The sequence below is a fragment of the Scylla paramamosain genome, chromosome 35 (assembly GCF_035594125.1).
Source record: "Scylla paramamosain isolate STU-SP2022 chromosome 35, ASM3559412v1, whole genome shotgun sequence".
Classification (NCBI taxonomy): domain Eukaryota; kingdom Metazoa; phylum Arthropoda; class Malacostraca; order Decapoda; family Portunidae; genus Scylla; species Scylla paramamosain.
Genome location: NC_087185.1, coordinates 107,722 through 128,323, shown reverse-complemented (window position 1 = coordinate 128,323; position 20,602 = coordinate 107,722). Strand labels below are relative to the sequence as shown.

The window sequence follows — 20,602 nt, the reverse complement described above, 5'->3', positions numbered from 1 at the left end:
CCTCTCACTGTCACATTCTCACACGTGTTTGTTCCACAAATTATCATACCTCCGCAGCAAACTCTTCATCTCAGCTGCTCACCTTAACTAGGAAAAAGTAAGGCCTGAAGGAGTTTCTTGAGGATTGACCATTCCCCTACTGAACTCTTGTAACACTGCCCTCCTAATTCACAAGTGGTCTTCTCACTCTCACACTTTCACACGTACTTTATCCCAATTTGTATCACACCTCCACAACAAACTCCTCATCTCAGCTGCTCACCTTAACAGGGAAGAAGTAAGACCTGAAGGAGAGGTGATCACGGCCACACAGAGGAGGATGTTCAGATCTCATATGCATCTCAAGGTTCTGGAAAAGTTCATGATCCTCCCGTGACGTGAATGGAACCAGGACGCCAACTGTGCCACTCAGTGTCGTGTACACAAGGGACTCACTGCCTCCCGGAATGAGCGTGGCTTTCTGTAAGACAAATGGATACATATGTAACAACACACAGCAATCACACTTTCTATGACAAGATACAGAACATTATAAAAAATGTCATGTCAAACTTCCTGCTGTGTCTGATGAATACACTCAATACACTCATACCTCAGTACTACAGACTAAAAGGGGGGAACATCAATCTCATGAAGCTGATTGTCCGCAGGTACTAACACCAAGCATTAGGTTATGTTGGGAGTGGCTAATATCAGTAATTATACTGCGAAAGACAGAGGAATAAATACAGTACTGTACTGTACTTTTAATCAAGCACACCATGCTGTCCCATGGTATACATGGTAACCATAGCTGGCATCCAGAAGAGTAGCAGCAGCAGTGACAAGGAAGACAAGATGCTGGTGACATTGCCAAAAAATCAGAGGTGCGTAGCTATATGGACACTGCTGCAATTTGTGGAACACACCAAGAATAGAGAGATCAGTGTTCATTATGGAAATCTCAATTCTTTGAGAAGCCATAATTAAAGAACCATTTCAGAGTGGCAAGCAATTAAAATTAGACAGCTTTTCCAAACCAGCACAAACTCCATGATCACCTGATCCACCAGCAGTACCACCCTGTCCACCCTCACTGTCACCTAATGAACCACCAGCCTCTACCTCACACTGTTCAGGGCCATGGCAGTGAAAGGGTTAAAGATTTGAAAACAGGATTCACTTCAACACATTTACAACATTTACAGATCTTGAACACACTTGACAGCTCTTACCTCCAGAGTATTGATGGTTTCTCCCACGTGGAAGTTGGCCACCACCTCTGCCTTCTGTGACGCCCCATTCAGCAATCCTCGGTCCCACAGCGCCTTGTTGCCTGTTGGGTCTTCATCCACATCGTCATTGACATCATTACCAAGACGGACCTTGGGATGAAAGACTCTACTATGGCTGCTGTCTTCACTTTAAGTTACTGTAGTCACTAGGACTACCCAGGCTGTTGTCATTGCTAAGGCTAATGCCATCATTAAGACAACTTTACTTTGGGTATTGTTACTTAGTTACTGTAATCATTCCCTGTAATGTAAAACCCACAATACATAGACACTTCATTACACTGTTCACCCTTACACTCACCACAGCCACATTACCAAACTTGTCAGCAAGAGCAGCTGTGTCATAGTCAAGGAGACATGATGTGGTCACCCATCTCTGGTTTGTGTCATCAGCAAAGATGATGAGCTGGTTCTCATGGCGTCTGTAGCGCAGCACAAACAGACTCTCCTGCACATCCGTCACATACACCCTCTGCCCTCGCGCCTTGATGTCCACTATGAGATTTGGAATGTGCTGTAAGGGAAGGGTTTATTAGCTAAGTTAAAAGGTAAGAGTTGAGGCTTTTCTTCAAGATTTTGGGACAGTAGTAATACATTTTTTTTTTTTGCAGGTAAAAGGCCAATGGATGTCAAAATTTAGAGTCAATTCTGTTCTTTTTGCTATACATACATTTCAGTTCATTATGAAAGCATTTTATACTAAGGAAATTCAGTAAGAGAATATTCATTATAGGACATGTCACCACTGTAGTTTCACCTATATATCTATACACAAAGCCAGCAATCCCACACAAATGGCCCAGACAAAATACCACACACACACACACACACACACACACACACACACACACACACACACACACACACACATTCACTCTTAAGTCCTTTTATTACCTAAAGAGTAACATTCCTAACATTAATCACTCCTCACCTTATTCTCACATTTCCTCAGTAGTTTCTTCTTCCCCAGGTCGTATATCCTGAGGAGTCGGCCCACACCAATCAACACACGGCCACTGTGGGCACAGATGGAGGTAGGAATGTCCTCCACTTCAGTGCGGTGAACCAGCTCCAGCGATGTGCAGTCTGCTGCCACCCTGTGTGTGTGTGTGTGTGTGTGTGTGTGTGTGGGGGTGGGGGGGGAATACGTGTTTAATTAATGGCTAAAACAGTGACATTCTCTCTCTCTCTCTCTCTCTCTCTCTCTCTCTCTCTCTCTCTCTCTCTCTCTCTCTCTCTCTCTCTCTCTCTGTAAGAGGGGCACAGGTCAAGGGCAACAAAGAGTGATATAGAAATGGCCACTGAGCTGCCAGACCCAAAAGAAAGATCAAAAGATTATCAAAACTGAAGGATGAGTGTTTTGAAACCTTTTTATTATGGCTGGTATCTTTAGAAAGCGAAAAAAAATTTTAAAGGTGTCATCATTACATGGCTGTAGAATGGAGGATATGATGAATTTACTGAGGAGGTACAGACTGAGCTAGTAAGGTGATGAATGGTGTAAGGAGGTATGGACTATAGTATTAAGGTGATGAATGCAATGAGATGGTATAGACTGAGCTGGTAAGATGGTAAATGTATTGAGGTATAGATTGAACTAGTAAGGTGAATAATGTAATGAGGAGCTATAGACTGAACTCGTAAGGTTAATAATGTAATGAGGAGCTAAAGACTGAGCTGATAAGGTGAATAATGTAATGAGGAGCTATAGACTGAACTAGTACAATGAATAATGTAATGAGGAGCTAAAGACTTTTTATGTAAGAGGATCACTGACCAAGGGAAACAAAAGAGAGGAAAAAAATCCCAATGAGGTGCCAGTCCCAAAAGAGATATCAAGAGAATCATAAAAAATTGAAGGATATGTGTCTTGAAACCTCCCCCTTGGAAGAGTTAAGTCATAGGAAGGAGGAAATACAGAAGCAGGCAGCAAGTTCCAGAATTTACCAAAGAAAGGGATGAATGATTATGAGTACTGGTTGACTCTTGCATTTGAGAGCTGGACACAATAGGGATGAGAGAAAGAAGAAAGTCTTATGCAGCAAGGCTGAAGGAGGAGAAGAAGCATGCACTGAGCTGGTAAGTAGATGAATAATGTACTGAGAAGGTATAAACTGAGCTGCTAAGGACACATCAGAAGGAACAAGAAAGAATGAAGGTCATATACTGGGAAAAGTATCTGAGTGAGAAATAACTGAAAGATTAGTGACATGAGCAGCTGCAAAGCTACAAGCATTTCAGTAAATCTATAGACACCCAAATCTTTTATTATTTCTCATTTCCAAAATGAATACCAAAGGACAACTGTAAGTCTCTCCTTATGAGCTCTTTCCACCAACACTCTTACCCTTCCCTTCAAACCTGTACACACCTGTAGCAATATATGTAGCCACACTCAACATGCCGAGGACTCAACTGGTAGTCTCGTGCTGTCCCAACCAGGAGGAACTGCTGGTCCATGTCAGGCTGGTTGGCAAATTTAACCAGGCCGATGCTGTACATAGAAAAGTGAGTCTATACCAACTGCATGTTTCAACAAGACTTCACAATGTTATGATCCATCCATAAATACATTCTCTAAAAGCCATCCACACTCACTCACCTGAAGGCTGCCTCATTCTGCTCCAGGTGAATCGTGTGAAGTGTCTTGCCTTGGATGGGCTCAATCACCCTCACCAGGGATGCCCACATGCCCGGTCCAGCCTTGGCTGCACCAAACACTGCATCAGGGAGGTCCTCAGACAGCAGTGCCTCAGCCATCCTCTCGGCCACCTCAGCCTCCTCCTCTCCAGCTGCTTCTCTCAATTCCTTGGGTAGGAGAAAAAGCACTTAGCTGAGGTTTTGCAGGTAAACATAACAGTACATCATGATGCAAGATACATATACACTAAAGATGTATCAAATGTCTAAAAATGTGGATGCCAATTTTTTTTAAATTATGGAAATGGATATCCAATACATCTCTAATATAGTATTCCTCCATCCCGATATTTGCACGGGTTATGTTTACAGCCTCTCATGAATAGCAAATATCTGCAAATCCTGGACACAAGCCCTACAAGGCTCAGAAATATCTATGACTATATTTTAATCCATAAAATAGACGTCTCACACTTATTATGCATAAGGCAAAGGCAAGCTCCACTGAACTCATTGTGGCAGACTCAGCAGGTGACAAACTACTGGAACAATCAGCTGACCTTCCTCTTCTTGTGACCACAACCTGCCAACCTCAAGAGAAAATAAAGGCATGGTCACACAAGACAGCTTCTCTAGAACTTTGTACCAAGATTCAAAGTCAGCAACATTTCATGGGAAACTTGGTGGAATATTCTGTAAAATCTTGACCACTAGCATGTTTATTTTCCCTTGAGGTCAGAAAGGTGTGGTCACAAAAACAGGAAGGTGCTCAGCTGATTGCTCCAATAGTTTGCTGGCTATGTGTTCCTCTGCTGAGTCTGCCACGGTGAATTGAATGAAGCTTGCCTTTAATATTACCTTGCTTATCACTTTGTGATTTGAGGTTGGGGTTAGGTTTAATAAAGCAGTGTGGGCCCTGGGGATGGCTTGCCACTCCAAATTAAGATGTTACTTTTGAGTTCTATCTTTCCCCACCATTTTTTTTATTACATGAATATGCAAACCCACAAATGCCATATTGCAAATAGGTAGGGGAACACACACACACACACACACAAAATGGAACCAAGAATGCTGGCCTTCCATTCCCTATGAATGCTAAGATTGCCAAGTCACTGACTGGTCAGCACACATTCTCTGCAATACAAATAAGAGCTACAGCAAGTTTAAGCTTCTGACCTATTGGTTTTCTACTGAGAAAGATCCATGTACCAGGCCAGCAATCCCAAATGGGGTGGCCCAGACAAAACGCCACACACTTTCAACCACATCAGCCCCTGGTGGAAAGGGATAATCTTGTGGACATCTCTACTGCACCCCAGGACCTTACACATGGCACAGCTAGCTACACACTGAGAAAAATAACCACTGCAAAAATATAAATGTACAAAAGACTGGTACACCAAGAAACACTACTACAATGTGCTGTAGGCTAGTGTCCCATGCACCCAGTGGCCTAACCACCTCACCTCTGCCATCTGCATCTTCCTCTGTCGTTTGGTGTCCTCTGTGTAAGCATTGTGGTCTGTCTCAATGAGCAGGAGGTGTCCACTCTCTGGGTGGATCACAAACTTGCGTGGTGTGTATTCCAAGGGATGAGACACCTGAGGAGTGAAACAATACTGCTGCAGTGATTCACAGACATGAAGAAAGAAAAATATGATGACTTTAGCTGACACTTTAGGGTGAGACACCTGAGGAATAAAGCATGATACCACTGCAATGACTCACAGACATGGAAAAGAAAATATAACTTCATTTATTAATACACACACACACACACACACACACACACACACACACACACACACACACACACACACACACACACACACACACACACACATGTTCATTTGAAGGTTTTACTGGAGAAGAAAGAGAACTAAATTATAGACTGCAGTGTAGAAAAATTTTGCATATGGAAGAAATGATGGACAAGTTATTGGAGAGAATAAAGACACTGGAGGCACACCAGAAGGAGACTGATAAGGAGTGGTATTACAGCAAAGCTGATTGAGAACAAAGATAAAAATGAAAAGTTAAAGGGGGAAAATGACTGTTTAAAGAAGCAAATAAAGGAAAAAGTAGAAACTGTTCAGAAAGGAAATGAAGAAATGAAGGCAAATGTAAAGGATGTAGAAATGAGGCAATATAAGAGGTTAAATAAATGTAAATTTGAAGAAGAATCATTAAAGAAAATAATAGAACAACAAGAAAATGAGAAACAAAACCTGAGACAGAAAGTGGTAAATGTTATTAAAGAAGAGAAAAAATTTGTGAGAGACACTAGAAAAATATAAACAAGTAATTGTATTTGGTTTAAAGGAAGAGAAAATAGTAAGCAGAATTTAAAGAGAGGAAAAGGAAAAGAACCTGTTGAATAAGTTACTGAAGAAAGTGATGAGTGAAGACAGTCAGGTAGTAAAGCAAATGGAAGAGTTCCATAGAATTGGGAAATATGAAGAAAAATGAGACCCATAAGAATAAGGTTTGCAACACAGGTACAAGCAGAAGAGGTGATTAATAGATCTTGGAGATTGTCTGGAGATGAAGAATATAAGAATGTATGGATAAACAGGGATATGGATGAGATTGAAAGGTTGAAGCAAAAAGAGCTGGCAAATGAGACTAAACAAAAAAACAAACAACAAACAGAAGAGGAGTTTTTCTGGAGAGTAAGAAATATGAGAATAAGGAAACGATACATCAAACAGTAAGTAAAGTATGTTATACTAATGTAAATGGACTAATGTCAACAAAGATGGAATTAAATGAGTTATTAAACAGAACTGCACCAGATGTTGCTGTATTATGTGAGACAAAATGGAAAAATGAATGGGGAACTCCTGACACTGGTGATGATAAATATGATTTATGGATGAAAAATAGAAGTGACAAGGGAGGAGGGGGAGTGATCATTATGACTAAAAAGTGTGTTAAAGTGGAGAGGGTAATAAAAAGTGAAGACAAGTCTGAAATTCTACAAGTGATGATTAGAAGTGGAAATGGAAGGATAATGAATTATGTAGGAGTGTATGTACCACCTATGACCAATGCTTGGTGAAAAGAAGAGCACGAAGAGATGTTGGTAGATGTGTTAAAAGATTTTGAAAAGATAGTGATGGAAAGTAGTGATATAGTTATCGTTGGTGATTTTATCTGTAAGGAGAAAAATTGGGAGACACTGACAACTACTGCAAGTGAAAACTCATGGAGTAATAGACTGTTAAACTGGGCAGTGGAAAACTTAAAAATTACTCAATGAGTTGATTGTGATACCAGATTTAGAGGAAGAGATAAACCATCAAGACTTGATTTAGTGTTTACCAAGGACATGGAAATTATTGAAATTATACACTATGATAGCCCTCTAGGTAAAAGTAATCATGTGTTTATGGAATTTAAATTGAAAAATGAAAATGTAATCATTGATGAAAATTATAAGGTGAAAAGATTTAAATATAGTAAAGCTGACTGAAAAATTAAGAAAATACTTTGTTGCTGTGGACTAGAAAGACTTTGAAGATGCAGAAGATGTCTGGGAAAAAGTGGGATGAATTTATATGGATATATAATTATGCTGTGGAGAAATTTGTACCTAGAGGAGGAACAAGATGTAGAAAGGGTAAAGAATGGTTCAATACAAAGTAAAAGGCAAAGAGGATAGAAATTGTAAGCTAAATGGTTGGAATTGATCGAAGAAGGCAAAATCTGAGAGCAGATGGTAGGAATATATTGATGCTAGAAACAAGTATGTTGAGATAATAAGAATGGAGAGAAGAAACTATGAAAGAGATATAATAGATAAGTGTATAAATGAAATCAAACTGTTCTTTAGACATATTAATGGGAAGATGAAGAAGAAGGAGGGTGTATCAAGATTGAAAGTAGAAGGAAAAATCTATGAGAATGAACAGGACATGGCGGAGATTTTTTTTTTTTTTATGTAGGAAGGACACTGGCCAAGGGCAACAAAAATCCAATAAAAAAAAATGCCCACTGAGATGCCAGTCCCATAAAAGGGTCAAAGCAGTGGTCAAAAATTGATGAATAAGTGTCTTGAAACCTCCCTCTTGAAGGAATTCAAGTCATAGGGAGGTGGAAATACAGAAGCAGGCAGGGAGTTCCAGAGTTTACCAGAGAAAGGGATGAATGATTGAGAATACTGGTTAACTCTTGCATTAGAGAGGTGGACAGAATATGGGTGAGAGAAAGAAGAAAGTCTTGTGCAGCGAGGCCACAGTAGGAGGGGAGGCATGCAGTTAGCAAGATCAGAAGAGCAGTTAGCATGAAAATAGCAGTAGAAGACAGCTAGAGATGCAACATTGCAGCGGTGAGAGAGAGGCTGAAGACAGTCAGTTAGACAAGAGGAGTTGATGAGACGAAAAGCTTTTGATTCCACCCTGTCTAGAAGAGCAGTATGAGTGGAACCCCCCCAGACATGTGAAGCATACTCCATACATGGACAGATAAGGCCCTTGTAGCAGCTGGGGGGGGTGAAAAAACTGGCAGAGACATCTCAGAACACCTAACTTCATAGAAGCTGTTTTAGCTAGAGATGAGATGTGAAGTTTCCAGTTCAGATTATAAGTAAAGGACAGACCGAGGATGTTCAGTGTAGAAGAGGGGGACAGTTGAGTGTCATTGAAGAAGAGGGGATAGTTGTCTGGAAGATTGTGTCGAGTTGATAGATGGAGGAATTGAGTTTTTGAGGCATTGAACAATACCAAGTTTGCTCTGCCCCAATCAGAAATTTTAGAAAGATCAGAATTCAAGCATTCTGTGGCTTCCCTGTGTGAAATGTTTACCTCCTGAAGGGTTGGACGTCTATGAAAAGACGTGGAAAAGCACAGGGTGGTATCATCAGCGTAGGAGTGGAAAGGACAAGAAGTTTTTTTTTTTTTTTTTTTATGTAGGAAAGGCACTGGCCAAGGGCAACAAAAATCTAATAAAAAAAATGCCCACTGAAATGCCAGTCCCATAAAAGGGTCAAAGCAGTGGTCAAAAATTGATGAATAAGTGTCTTGAAACCTCCCTCTTGAAGGAATTCAAGTCATAGGAAGGTGGAAATACAGAAGCAGGCACGGAGTTCCAGAGTTTACCAAAGAAAGGGATGAATGATTGAGAATACTGGTTAACTCTTGCGTTAGAGAGGTGGACAGAATAGGGGTGAGAGAAAGAAGAAAGTCTTGTGCAGCGAGGCCACGGAAGGAGGGGAGGCATGCAGCTAGCAAGATCAGAAGAGCAGTTAGCATGAAAATAGCAGTAGAAGGCAGCTAGATATGCAACATTGCGGCGGTGAGAGAGAGGCTGAAGACAGTCAGTTAGAGGAGAGGAGTTGATGAGACGAAAAGCTTTTGATTCCACCCTGTCTAGAAGAGCAGTATGAGTCGAACCCCCCCAGACATGTGAAGCATACTCCATACATGGACGGATAAGGCCCTTGTACAGAGTTAGCAGCTGGGGGGGGTGAGAAAAACTGGCGGAGACATCTCAGAACACTTAACTTCATAGATGCTGTTTTAGCTAGAGATGAGATGTGAAGTTTCCAGTTCAGATTATAAGTAAAGGACAGACCGAGAATGTTCAGTGTAGAAGACGGGGACAGTTGAGTGTCATTGAAGAAGAGGGGATAGTTGTCTGGAAGGTTGTGTCGAGTTGATAGATGGAGGAATTGAGTTTTTGAGGCATTGAACAATACCAAGTTTGCTCTGCCCCAATCAAAAATTTTAGAAAGATCAGAAGTCAGGCATTCTGTGGCTTCCCTGCGTGATATGTTTACCTCCTGAAGGGTTGGACGTCTATGAAAAGACGTGGAAAAGTGCAGGGTGGTATCATCAGCGTAGGAGTGGATAGGACAAGAAGTTTGGTTTAGAAGATCATTAATGAATAATAAGAAGAGAGTGGGTGACAGGACAGAACCCTGAGGAACACCACTGTTAATAGATTTAGGAGAAGAACAGTGACTGTCTACCACAGCAGCAACAGAACGGTCAGAAAGGAAACTTGAGATGAAGTTACAGAGAGAAGGATAAAAACCGTAGGAGGGTAGTTTGGAAATCAAAGCTTTGTGCCAGACTCTATCAAAGCTTTTGATATGTCCAAGGCAACAGCAAAAGTCTCACCATAATCTCTAAAAGAGGATGACCAAGACTCAGTAAGGAAAGCCAGAAGATCACCAGTAGAGTGGCCTTGATGGAACCCATACTGGCGATCAGATAGAAGGTTGTGAAGTGATAGATGTTTAAGAATCTTCATGTTGAGGATAGATTCAAAAACTTTAGATAGGCAGGAAATTAAAGCAATAGGACAGTAGTTTGAGGGATTAGAACGGTCACCCTTTTTAGGAACAGGTTGAATGTAGGCAAACTTCCAGCAAGAAGGAAAGGTAGATGTTGACAGACAGAGCTGAAAGAGTATGACTAGGCAAGGTGCAAGCACAGAGGCACAGTTTCGGAGAACAATAGGAAGGACCCCATCAGGTCCATAAGCCTTCCGAGGGTTTAGGCCAGCAAGGGCATGGAAAACATCATTGCGAAGAATTGTAATATGTGGCATGAAGTAGTCAGAGGGTGGAGGAGAGGGAGGAACAAGCCCAGAATCCTCCAAGGTAGAGTTTTTAGCAAAGGTTTGAGCAAAGAGTTCAGCTTTAGAAATAGATGTGATAGCAGTGGTGCCATATGGTTGAAAGAGAGGAGGGAAAGAAGAAGAAGCAAAGTTATTGGAGATGTTTTTGGCTAGATGCCAGAAGTCACGAGGGGAGTTAGATCTTGAAAGGTTTTGACATTTTCTGTTAATGAAGGAGTTTTTGGCTAGTTGGAGAACAGACTTGGCATGGTTCTGGGCAGAAATATAGAGTGCATGAGATTCTGGTGATGGAAGGCTTAAGTACCTTTTGTGGGCCACCTCTCTATCATGTATAGCACGAGAACAAGCTGTGTTAAACCAAGGTTTAGAAGGTTTAGGACGAGAAAAAGAGTGAGGAATGTATGCCTCCATGCCAGACACTATCACCTCTGTTATGCACTCAGCACACAAAGATGGGTCTCTGACACAGAAGCAGTAGTCATTCCAAGGAAAATCAGCAAAATACCTCCTCAGGTCCCACCAACTAGCAGAGGCAAAATGCCAGAGGCACCTTCGCTTAGGGGGATCCTGAGGAGGGAGTGGAGCGATAGGACAAGATACAGATATGAGATTGTGATCAGAGGAGCCCAACGGAGAAGAAAGGGTGATAGCATAAGCAGAAGGATTAGAGGTCAGGAAAAGGTCAAGAATGTTGGGCGTATCTGCAAGACGGTCAGGAATACGAGTAGGGTGTTGCACCAACTGCTCTAGGTCGTGGGGGATAGCAAAGTTGTAGGCTAGTTCACCAGGATGGTCAGTGAAGGGAGAGGAAAGCCAAAACTGGTGGTGAACATTGAAGTCTCCAAGAATGGAGATCTCTGAAAAGGGAAGAGGGTCAGAATGTGCTCCACTTTGGAAGTTAAGTAGTCAAAGAATTTCTTATAGTCAGAGGAGTTAGGTGAGAGGTATACAGCACAGATAAATTTAGTTTGAGAGTGACTGCAGTAGTAGCCAGATGGTGGAAAACTTGGAAGATTCAAGAGCGTGGGCACAAGAGCAGGTTGAGTCATTGCACATATAAATGCAGCATCCAGCTTTGGATAAAAAATGAGAATAGAGAAAGTTGGAGGGAACAGAAAAGGGGCTACTGTCAGTTGCCTCAGACACCTGAGTTTCAGTGAGGAAAAGAAGATGAGGTTTACAAGAGGAGAGGTGGTGTTCTACAGATTGAAAATTAGATCTTAGACCGTGAATGTTGCAGAAGTTAATGAAGAAAAAGTTGATGGGGGTGTCAAGACACTTAGGGTCGTTGACAGAAAGGCAGTCCAACCTGGGGATATTTATGGTCCCCTCCCCAGATGGGGACTCCGAGGCTGGTGTAGGAGTTGCCATTATGATTTTAAAATTTTTGAGTAAAGGGTGTGTGTGTTATTAGATGCTTGTAGTTTTGTGGAGGAAGAGAGTTGTCTTTAAAGGGCAGGCTGTGACTGCCCCCTTGTGTTGTGAGACACAAAGGGAAACGTTCAGTGAGGTCACAGCTGGGGTTAATGATAAGTTCACAGCACCCCCTGAACAGTGCTTTAGACCTCACTGGGAGTAATTATCGTTTCGGCAGGTGTCTACTGCCTCCTCCTTTGAACAATAGTTTCAGATCAGTATCTACTGTGGAAGGGATTTGATGCTGGAAGGGATAAGTTGGTGAGGAATATACTAAGTACAGTCCCAGTTAGTTATGAGGAAATATTTAAGATGATGGAACTAAATGGATGTAAATGATGCAACTGGTCCAGATGGAGTATCAAACTGGATAATGAAGGAATGTAGAGAACAACTGGCTGATAAAATTCACAGTCTAGTGGTGACATCACTATCACAGGGAAGAGTAACAAAAGATTGGAAGAGAGCAAATATCAGACCAATATTCAAAGGAGGAAATAAGGAAAACCCATTAAATTATAGACCAGTATCCTTGACTAGTGTTGTATGAAAACTATGCAAAAAAAACAATAAAGGAAAGATGAATGGAACACTTGGAAAGAGATAAAGTTTTGGTAAATTGTCAATTTGGATTTTGGAGGGGAAGATCATGTTCCATGAAGTTATTGTCCTTTTATTCAAGGGTAATCGATATTGTGCAGGAGAGAGACGGATGGGTGGATGGTGTCTACTTAGACTTGAGGAAAGCATTTGACAAAGTACCACACCAAAGATTGCTATGGAAAATGAAAAATTATGGAAAATTTGGAGGAAGACCGCTGGAGTGGATGGAGGATTATCTGGATGATAGAGGTGAAAACTGTAATACAAGACCAAAATTCATTTTGGCTGAAAGTAACTAGTGGTGTCCCAGAGGTCAGTGTTGAGACTGATAATGTTTGTAATAAATGTGAACAAGATAAATGAAGAAACAGATAGTTATATGAACTTATTTGCAGATGATGCTAAGCTGATGAGAAGGGTAGAAAATTTAAATGACTGCATGGTACCACAAGATGATTTAAATAAGATAAATAGATGGAGTAAATCTTGGCAAATGGAAATCAATTTAAGTAAATGTAAAGTAATGGAATTTGGTAAGAGTAAGAAAAGAATACAATATCATTATGAGATGAATGGTGTGAAGTTAAAGAAGTCAAAAGAGGAAGTGGATTTGGGAGTAAGAGTTACTGAAAATTTGACTCCAGACAGACACATTGATTAAATCACTGGAGAGACAATGAATTTGTTAAAAAGAGTAAAAATAGCACTCATATTTGGATGAAAGAATGATAAAAAAAATTGTTGATTTCCATGATAAGACCAAGATTGGAATATGCGGCAGTGATGTGGTCTCCCTCATACAAAAGAGGAAAACTGTAAAATTAAAAAGAGTACAAAGAGCAGTCACTTAGAAGGTTCCGGAGTTAAGCAAGTCAACCTATGAAGAGAGATTAAAAAATGTTGGAAATACTTACCCTTGAAAATAGGGAAGGGGGAGAGAGAGAGAGAGAGAGAGAGAGAGAGAGAGAGAGAGAGAGAGAGAGAGAGAGAGAGAGAGAGAGAGAGAGAGAGAGAGAGAGAGAGAGAGAGAGAGAGAGAGAGAGAGAGAGAGAGAGAGAGAGAAGATTTAATACACATCTACAGAATGATAAATGGTATGGAAAATATGGACAAGAAATGTTTTATAAATTCAGACACACAGAGTACAAGGGGACACAGTAAGAAGCTGAAGAAAGTTAACTGTAGAAGAGACATCAAGAAGTATAGTTTTCCTCATAGAAGTGTGAACAAATGGAATTAACTCAGTGAAGACATTGTCAATGTCATAACTGTCCATGCTTTTAAGAGCAAACTGGATACATATAGAGACAGGATACTATGAGATTACTCCCCTCCCATAAACCACAACTAGGTAAATAAACACAGTGTTGCATTCTCATCCCCCATGCTCATATCAGGTTAAAGTTTTCTCATCAGAACAGGGGTCATACCTGATTGAAGACGGCTCCCAGCTTCTCCAGGGCCAAGATTCGCAAGGTGTTGGTTGAGATGGCCACAATGCCTTCAGGACACTGCTCTGAAGAGAAGCCTGCCGCGTACTCCAGACTCTCGTAAGACAGGGGAGTGAGATGGAAGCGGTTCTGGTAGTAATAGCTGAGCCATGACCGGGACGACATTGCCAGGACCTGAGGAAGAGAAACACATTCTGGTAACTATTTTTTCCTAATGTAAGAAAGTCTCTGGTCTAGGGCAACAGAAAAGCATAAAAGGTTCACTGAAGGTGCCAGTCCCTAAAGAGGGATTATGAAAAATTTGCCTTTGAAACTTCCCTCTTAAAACAGTTCCAGTCAAAGGTAGAACAAAATAGGGAAATACAGACTTACTTTCGTTGCCTTGTATGATGATTTATAAGTTTTAGAAATCTCTCTTAAAACCACTCAAATCAAAGTGGGAAATGCAGCAATACAGACTTACACTCTCATTGCCCTGCATGATGATTCGGAAGAGCTTGACTGGCCGCGAGCCAAGGTATCGAGTGCGGGTATCTGACATGTCACCTGTCACGCCATCCAGGACCGTCCGAAGCAACACACCATTCTGTGCAGGGAAAGCAGTGTGTGTTTAACAGTACTGTGTGACCACCTTGAGGGAAGCAGTGTGTGTTTACCAGTATTGTGTGACCATCTTGAAGGAACCAGTGTGTGTTTACCAGAACTGTGTGACCACCTTGAGGGAAGCAGTATTTGGACCCTCACTTGGTATTCCACAGTTTGAATGAAGGTTATATTATCATGAGATAAGGAATTTGCATTTACCAATACTGTGTGACCACCTTGTTTGGTATTCCATAATTTGAACTCACCTATGTACCAGGCTGCCAATCTCACAGCAGTGGCCCAAACAAGACACCACACATATCATTCACACACTCAGCCTGAATATACTCATGAAATCTCTCTCTCTCTCTCTCACCTGCAGGCCAATGTTGAGATAGAGTGCTCCTAGAGTGCGAGGTTCCCCATCCACTGACTCCTGTCCACCCATTTCAATGATGCAAAGTGACTCAGGCAGAGCCGGTAATGCTTGCATGCCCAGCAGGGTCAAGCAGTCCTGTGAAAGAGAAACCAGCCCTTTGCACTTCAACAACTGTGCTGTACTCTGCACTATTCTGAGACTAATAACTGAGGGAGGAAACAATACAAGAGACAAGTGACACAACATCAATATTGCCTGAGGAACACCTTGACTCACATTTGGGTCTAGACTGATGATTCTAACGGTGTTGTCTGACAATCCAACAGCCAAGAACCTTGACCGCTGCTCCCCGGCCGAAACGCGACCCACACCCATACAGATGACATCACTTTTCATCTCCTTCCGTTCTGTGTACTCATTCAACTGTCCTGTCTGAATGTGGAGAAATAAAGAGATCAGATCAGGTCACACAGCATGTCTTATGACTACCACACAACACTCTGCACTGATGAAATGTAACACTACCACACAACACTCTACTTCAAAAAATACTTCTGTGCAAGGTAAAATACAAGAAAGTAAATCCACACTTACTGAGTCCATTTAAAAACAAATTTCTCTGCAAAGTAAAGCATAACCAAGTAGATCCACACTTACAGAGCCCATTAAAAAAAAAAACTAGTACAGGATAAAATATAACAAAATCCAGTTACTGAGTTTCAAAAAACAATGATCTGCGAGGTAAAATATAACATTTACTGGGTTTCTTTAAAAAAATAACTTATTGCAAGGTAAAATGTAAGTAAATCTAATGGGGTAAGTGTGAATGAAGAGTGTGTGTGTGTGTGTGTGTGTGTGTGTGTGTGTGTGTGTGTGTGTGTGTGTGTGTGTGTGTGTGTGTGTGTGTGTGTGTGTGTGTGTGTGTGTGTGGTTTATTTAAAAATTGTGGATTTATTTAAAAAAAACTTATTGCAAGGTAAAATGTAAGTAAATCTAATGGGGCAAGTGTGAATGAAGTGTGTGTGTGTGTGTGTGTGTGTGTGTGTGTGTGTGTGTGTGTGTGTGTGTGTATTTACCTAGTTGTATAATACAGGGTCCGAGCCAAAGCTCAATTAGTCCTGTCTCCATACCCGAATTTGTCCAATTTCTCTTTAAACATGTGCACACTCTTTGCTGCAACTACCTCTTCTTTTAAGTTATTCCATATTTCAACCGTTCGATGCGGAAAGCTGTATTTCTTAATATCTCCCAAACAATGACTCTTCTTTAATTTCTTCATATGTCCCCTTGTACGTCTATCTCCTTCCTCCACTTTTACAACTAGGTCATCTCTGTCTATCTTCTCCATGCCATTTACTAATTTGAACATTGTTATCAGGTCTCCTCTTTCCCTTCTTTCTTGCAGTCTTGGTAATCCAATTTCTTCCAGTCTTTCCTCGTAACTTAGGTCTTCCAATTCAGGTATCATTTTCGTAGCTGTTCTTTGTATTCTTTCCAATTTCCTTATATCTTTCTTTTTTGTGTGGAGACCATACCACTGCTGCGTATTCCAGTTTGGGACGTATCATGTGTGTTATGATTTTCTTCATCATTTCTTTGTCTAGGTAATTAAATGCCACCCTGATATTTGCTAGCAAATTATATGTAGAGCCAAATATTCCATTGATGTGTTTTTCTGGTGAAAGCGTGTGTGTGTGTGTGTGTGTGTGTGTGTGTGTGTGTGTGTGTGTGTGTGTGTGTGTGTGTGTGTGTGTGTGTGTGTGTGTGTGTGTGTGTGTGTGTGTGTGTGTGTGTGTGTGTGTGTGTGTGTGTGTGTGTGTGGGTGGTGCTTTGCCTAGGCCACCCTAAGAGAGATTACTGGCCTGGTATACAGATAGATAGAAGTCCACACTTACTGGGTCCATTTCAAAGTACACGATCTCTCCCCCAGTGAGTGCAATGACAACCTGCCGCTGATTGAGGGCACAGCGGACGATGGTCTTCTTGCCGGGAGCCTTCCACTCATTCACTCGACGGTCAGCTCGGATGTGCCTGATGCCGTCCGGATAAACCTTGCACACGCGCGCGCACACACACACACACACACACACACACACACAGAGAGAGAGAGAGAGAGACAAATCATTACCATTTCACCACAATGAGCAATATAACCTGTTAACTTTAACTTCTGTTACTATGCTGTTAGGGTAAATGTTATGCCTGCTAAATTTGACTGGATTTCAGGATTCATGCTTCGCTATTTCTGCATTCTGACTATTTTTTGGTGAAAGATACAAGAATGTGGCCAGGATTCACAAGAGCATTCAGAAGACCCTACTGGGCAACCACTGCATGGAAATTAAGAAAGTCAAAGTTAATTTCTATATTCTGACTTTACTTTTTTGGTGAGAGATATGAGGGCATGGACAGGATTCACAAGCGCATTCAGAGACCCTACCTGGCAATCATTGAATGGAAATCAAGAAAGTCTGTCAATTTCTGTATTTTACAACTGTACTTCAAGCAATTACAGTCCTAGCCCTCTCCACTCAAGCTGCTGGCCTTTCCCTGTCTCTAAAACACTGCTACCTACCTGCACCAAGGCGTCGTCACCCAGCTGGGAACAAGCCAGAGTGGGTGTGGTTCCTAGAAAGCCTGAGTCCGTCACTTCTTCGACTGTCTCCCCGATGCTCAGCACAAGAGTAGCATTGACAAAGGACACCATGATATAAGAGTCAAAGCGATCTGGTAGGACACAGGGAAGATGTGAGTGAAGAATACATTGGTTCAATGAGAGACTATGATGAAGCGTGGTGCTTTAAGAGAACGAAAAGTGAAGTGTGATGCTTTATGGGTGAAAACACAAGGAAGGGAATGTGAGTGAAAGATACAATATCTCTTTTAGAGAATGTGATGGTGTGATGCTTTAGGGGAAAGAAAAGTGAAATGATATGATGAAGTGAGATACTTTAAGTGAAAAGTGAAGTATGGTGCTTTGGGGGTGAAAACACAAAGAGGACATGAATGAAGGACAGCAGTGAGGTACTTTAAAGGAGAGAAAAATTAAGAGTGGTGCTTTAGTACTGTTAGGATTACTTTGTATTCCTCAAGATATCAAATAAATGTTCACTAATTACTTGTCAATTGGTGATATATTTGAATTAATAAAGAAATTAATCCTACTTTCTCTGCATCTCTCACTTCCTCTTATGTGTCTAATCCTCCCTTACACTGTAGTCTTTCACTTTGTCTCTCCTCCTCCTCCTTTTCCAACTCACCCTCACTCCTTGTCTATCTAATCATCCTTCACACACTCTGGTCTCCTCCCCTGTCTTTCCTTATTGTCCTGTTCTAACTCTTCCTACCTTCCTCAAACTTGTCTTATCCTTCTCTCACACTCTGATTTTTCTCCTGTTCCAACTCACCTTCACTCCTCTTCCTCACAGTCCATACAGCAGTGGGGTTGCCAGGCAGCTCAGATACAGCCATCTCGCTCACCTCCAGTCCATGACGTAGCACCCGCAAGGAAGACCTCGGCCCACGGCCACAGGCAGTGTACAACTGTGGTGTGTCCTCGTTAGCTGGGGAAAGAGTGTTCAATCAAACTTAAGAGAAAATTAGAGAGCTGACAGTGAAAAGGATGCAAACAGTGGCAATTCTTTACTCTAAATTAGGGCCTGATGACCTCTTGCAATTTCCCCCCTCTCTCCTATCCCATTCACTTCAGGGCCACAGCATCCCTCTTATCTCAAACTCATGTCCTGCTCACCCAAGTCAGCAATCTGGCAGGCCATGATGGGAGACAGGGAGTCCAGCTCATCCACCAACACCAGGTTCTGCAGTGGCCGGGGAGCATAGAAGAAAGTATCACCTTCCTCCAGGGGCATTGCCGATGAGAATTCTGGTTCATCATCGTCATCTCCTAAGTGTGCAATCTGTGCATGCGGGAAAGTTGTGCTTTGTTATCATGTACTTTTCTTTTCTTTTTTATGGAAGAGCAAGACTAGCCAAGAGGACAAACATTCTAGAATAGAAGGAAAAAAAAAAAAAAAAAGGCCCACTCAAGTTGAATGATACTGAGAAATGACATGATTTTGATTCAAGTGTACAGTTAAATTAAATAACACACACACACACACACACACACACACACACACACACACACACACACACACACACCTGGTAGAGATAATGGTTGGCAAATTCGGAGGCAACAAAGAGAAAGCCTGTCTTGAGTACACACATAGCAGTGGCTGGTGGAACAGTGTCAAAATACTTAAGCTTGATCTCTGTCACCACATCTTCATCTGTCTCTAGGGTGATCTGTGGAGAACAAACATACACAGGTTAAGTCCACACAAACTGGCAAGAGAAGAGGAAATGCAGACACAAAACAGATTCAAGTATACATAAATGGTTTGAAATAATGATTATGAAGATACAAAGCAATGTTTTATTGTGTTTTTTACATGATCAGTAAATTTCGTTCCAAATTTTAATGATTTAACCGCATCATATTCAGTGTACTTAGCTGATCCTGCACTAGTTATGAAGAGCTCACAGCATTTAATTCAAGCTTTGCATCACTTGTACGAAAGTTCTTAGAGTAGCTAAGTGTTTTGAATACAATACAGGTACCAATATTTTTTTACAACAAAGATGACAGTGGAGGAAAAACTACCAACCTTAAAGATGTCACCCTGTTCCGTCTGGGCAAGGAAGAAGAACATGGAGCGAGTCTTGTGTGTCGCAGCACAGATGAAAATCATTCCTCTCTCAGGATCATCCAGGTCATTCTGAAAATTCACACATAAAATTTCAGGTAAGATTCAAGGAAACTGCAAGAGTGAAAAAAAAAAAATGAAGCTACCTTTATCTATCATACAAAGATTGCATGAATACACAATCTGAAAGGTGATGCTAAAAATATCACTATGAGAGATCTAACTCACTATTCTCAATTTCAAGTAGAACAAAATTCAAGTCAATAAATAAAACAATGAAATGATAACACATCTGAGCCATTCACCCTGCGTCTGGGGATGGGGCAGCGAATGTCGGGCTGGTCACCAAGGTTTTTGTAGGTGATGTAATTCTCCGAGCAGACCAGCACACCCGAGGGACCATCATTGCCACCTGGAATCAAGGGAAGTGTGACAACAACCTCTCCGAATGGTTAGGATGTTGTCATATGCAATATGACATTGGAGTAAGGTCTGCTGGTATGACTACTGGGTTTAAATATCACTCTTCAGCTAAGTCCTTATCTCTTATGTTTGGTGAGGATAGCATGAACAGTGACAAGCCTAAATTATTGCTACCCACCCAGAAATTGTAAAATCTGAATGCACTAACAACTTAATCAGGAATTCATCTCAGTTAATACACACACACACACACACACACACACACACACACACACACACACACACACACACACACACACCTGGTACAGATATAAGGAAGTTGGCATGTTCCTCCAGAGGTTCATGATACTTCCTGACCACATGGTTGAGTCCCAGGTCCAGCTCATAGAAGGTTAAGGTTTGCTGGGTGCGATGAACAGCTTCTCCTGTAGGGTCAGTGTCAGCTTCCTATTGGAGGGAAAGTAGAATTACTAGTCTCCTATACAATTTTATCTGTGGTCTCAGAATTAGAGTTGGCGCAGGATAGAAACAGTCTTA

General features: G+C 41.4%; 1 protein-coding gene across 2 annotated transcripts in view; it reads right to left on the bottom strand.

Moving 5' to 3' along the window:
- The window catches only part of LOC135090472 (splicing factor 3B subunit 3-like), a 29,880-nt gene that overhangs the window by 2,181 nt on the left and 7,097 nt on the right, over window positions 1-20,602 (bottom strand). For both annotated transcript variants that reach the window (XM_063987209.1, XM_063987210.1), the window contains exons 6-24: window positions 20,365-20,512; window positions 19,948-20,054; window positions 19,604-19,714; window positions 19,098-19,241; window positions 18,688-18,853; window positions 18,344-18,499; window positions 17,512-17,663; window positions 16,832-16,987; window positions 15,213-15,368; window positions 14,934-15,071; window positions 14,436-14,558; window positions 13,952-14,146; window positions 5,384-5,518; window positions 3,877-4,082; window positions 3,646-3,768; window positions 2,206-2,371; window positions 1,576-1,788; window positions 1,215-1,364; window positions 263-460 (exon numbers count right to left, since the gene is read on the bottom strand). In XM_063987209.1, the coding sequence (XP_063843279.1) occupies window positions 263-460; window positions 1,215-1,364; window positions 1,576-1,788; window positions 2,206-2,371; window positions 3,646-3,768; window positions 3,877-4,082; window positions 5,384-5,518; window positions 13,952-14,146; window positions 14,436-14,558; window positions 14,934-15,071; window positions 15,213-15,368; window positions 16,832-16,987; window positions 17,512-17,663; window positions 18,344-18,499; window positions 18,688-18,853; window positions 19,098-19,241; window positions 19,604-19,714; window positions 19,948-20,054; window positions 20,365-20,512 (2,943 nt within the window). The remainder of the gene's footprint in view (window positions 1-262; window positions 461-1,214; window positions 1,365-1,575; window positions 1,789-2,205; window positions 2,372-3,645; window positions 3,769-3,876; window positions 4,083-5,383; window positions 5,519-13,951; window positions 14,147-14,435; window positions 14,559-14,933; window positions 15,072-15,212; window positions 15,369-16,831; window positions 16,988-17,511; window positions 17,664-18,343; window positions 18,500-18,687; window positions 18,854-19,097; window positions 19,242-19,603; window positions 19,715-19,947; window positions 20,055-20,364; window positions 20,513-20,602) is intronic.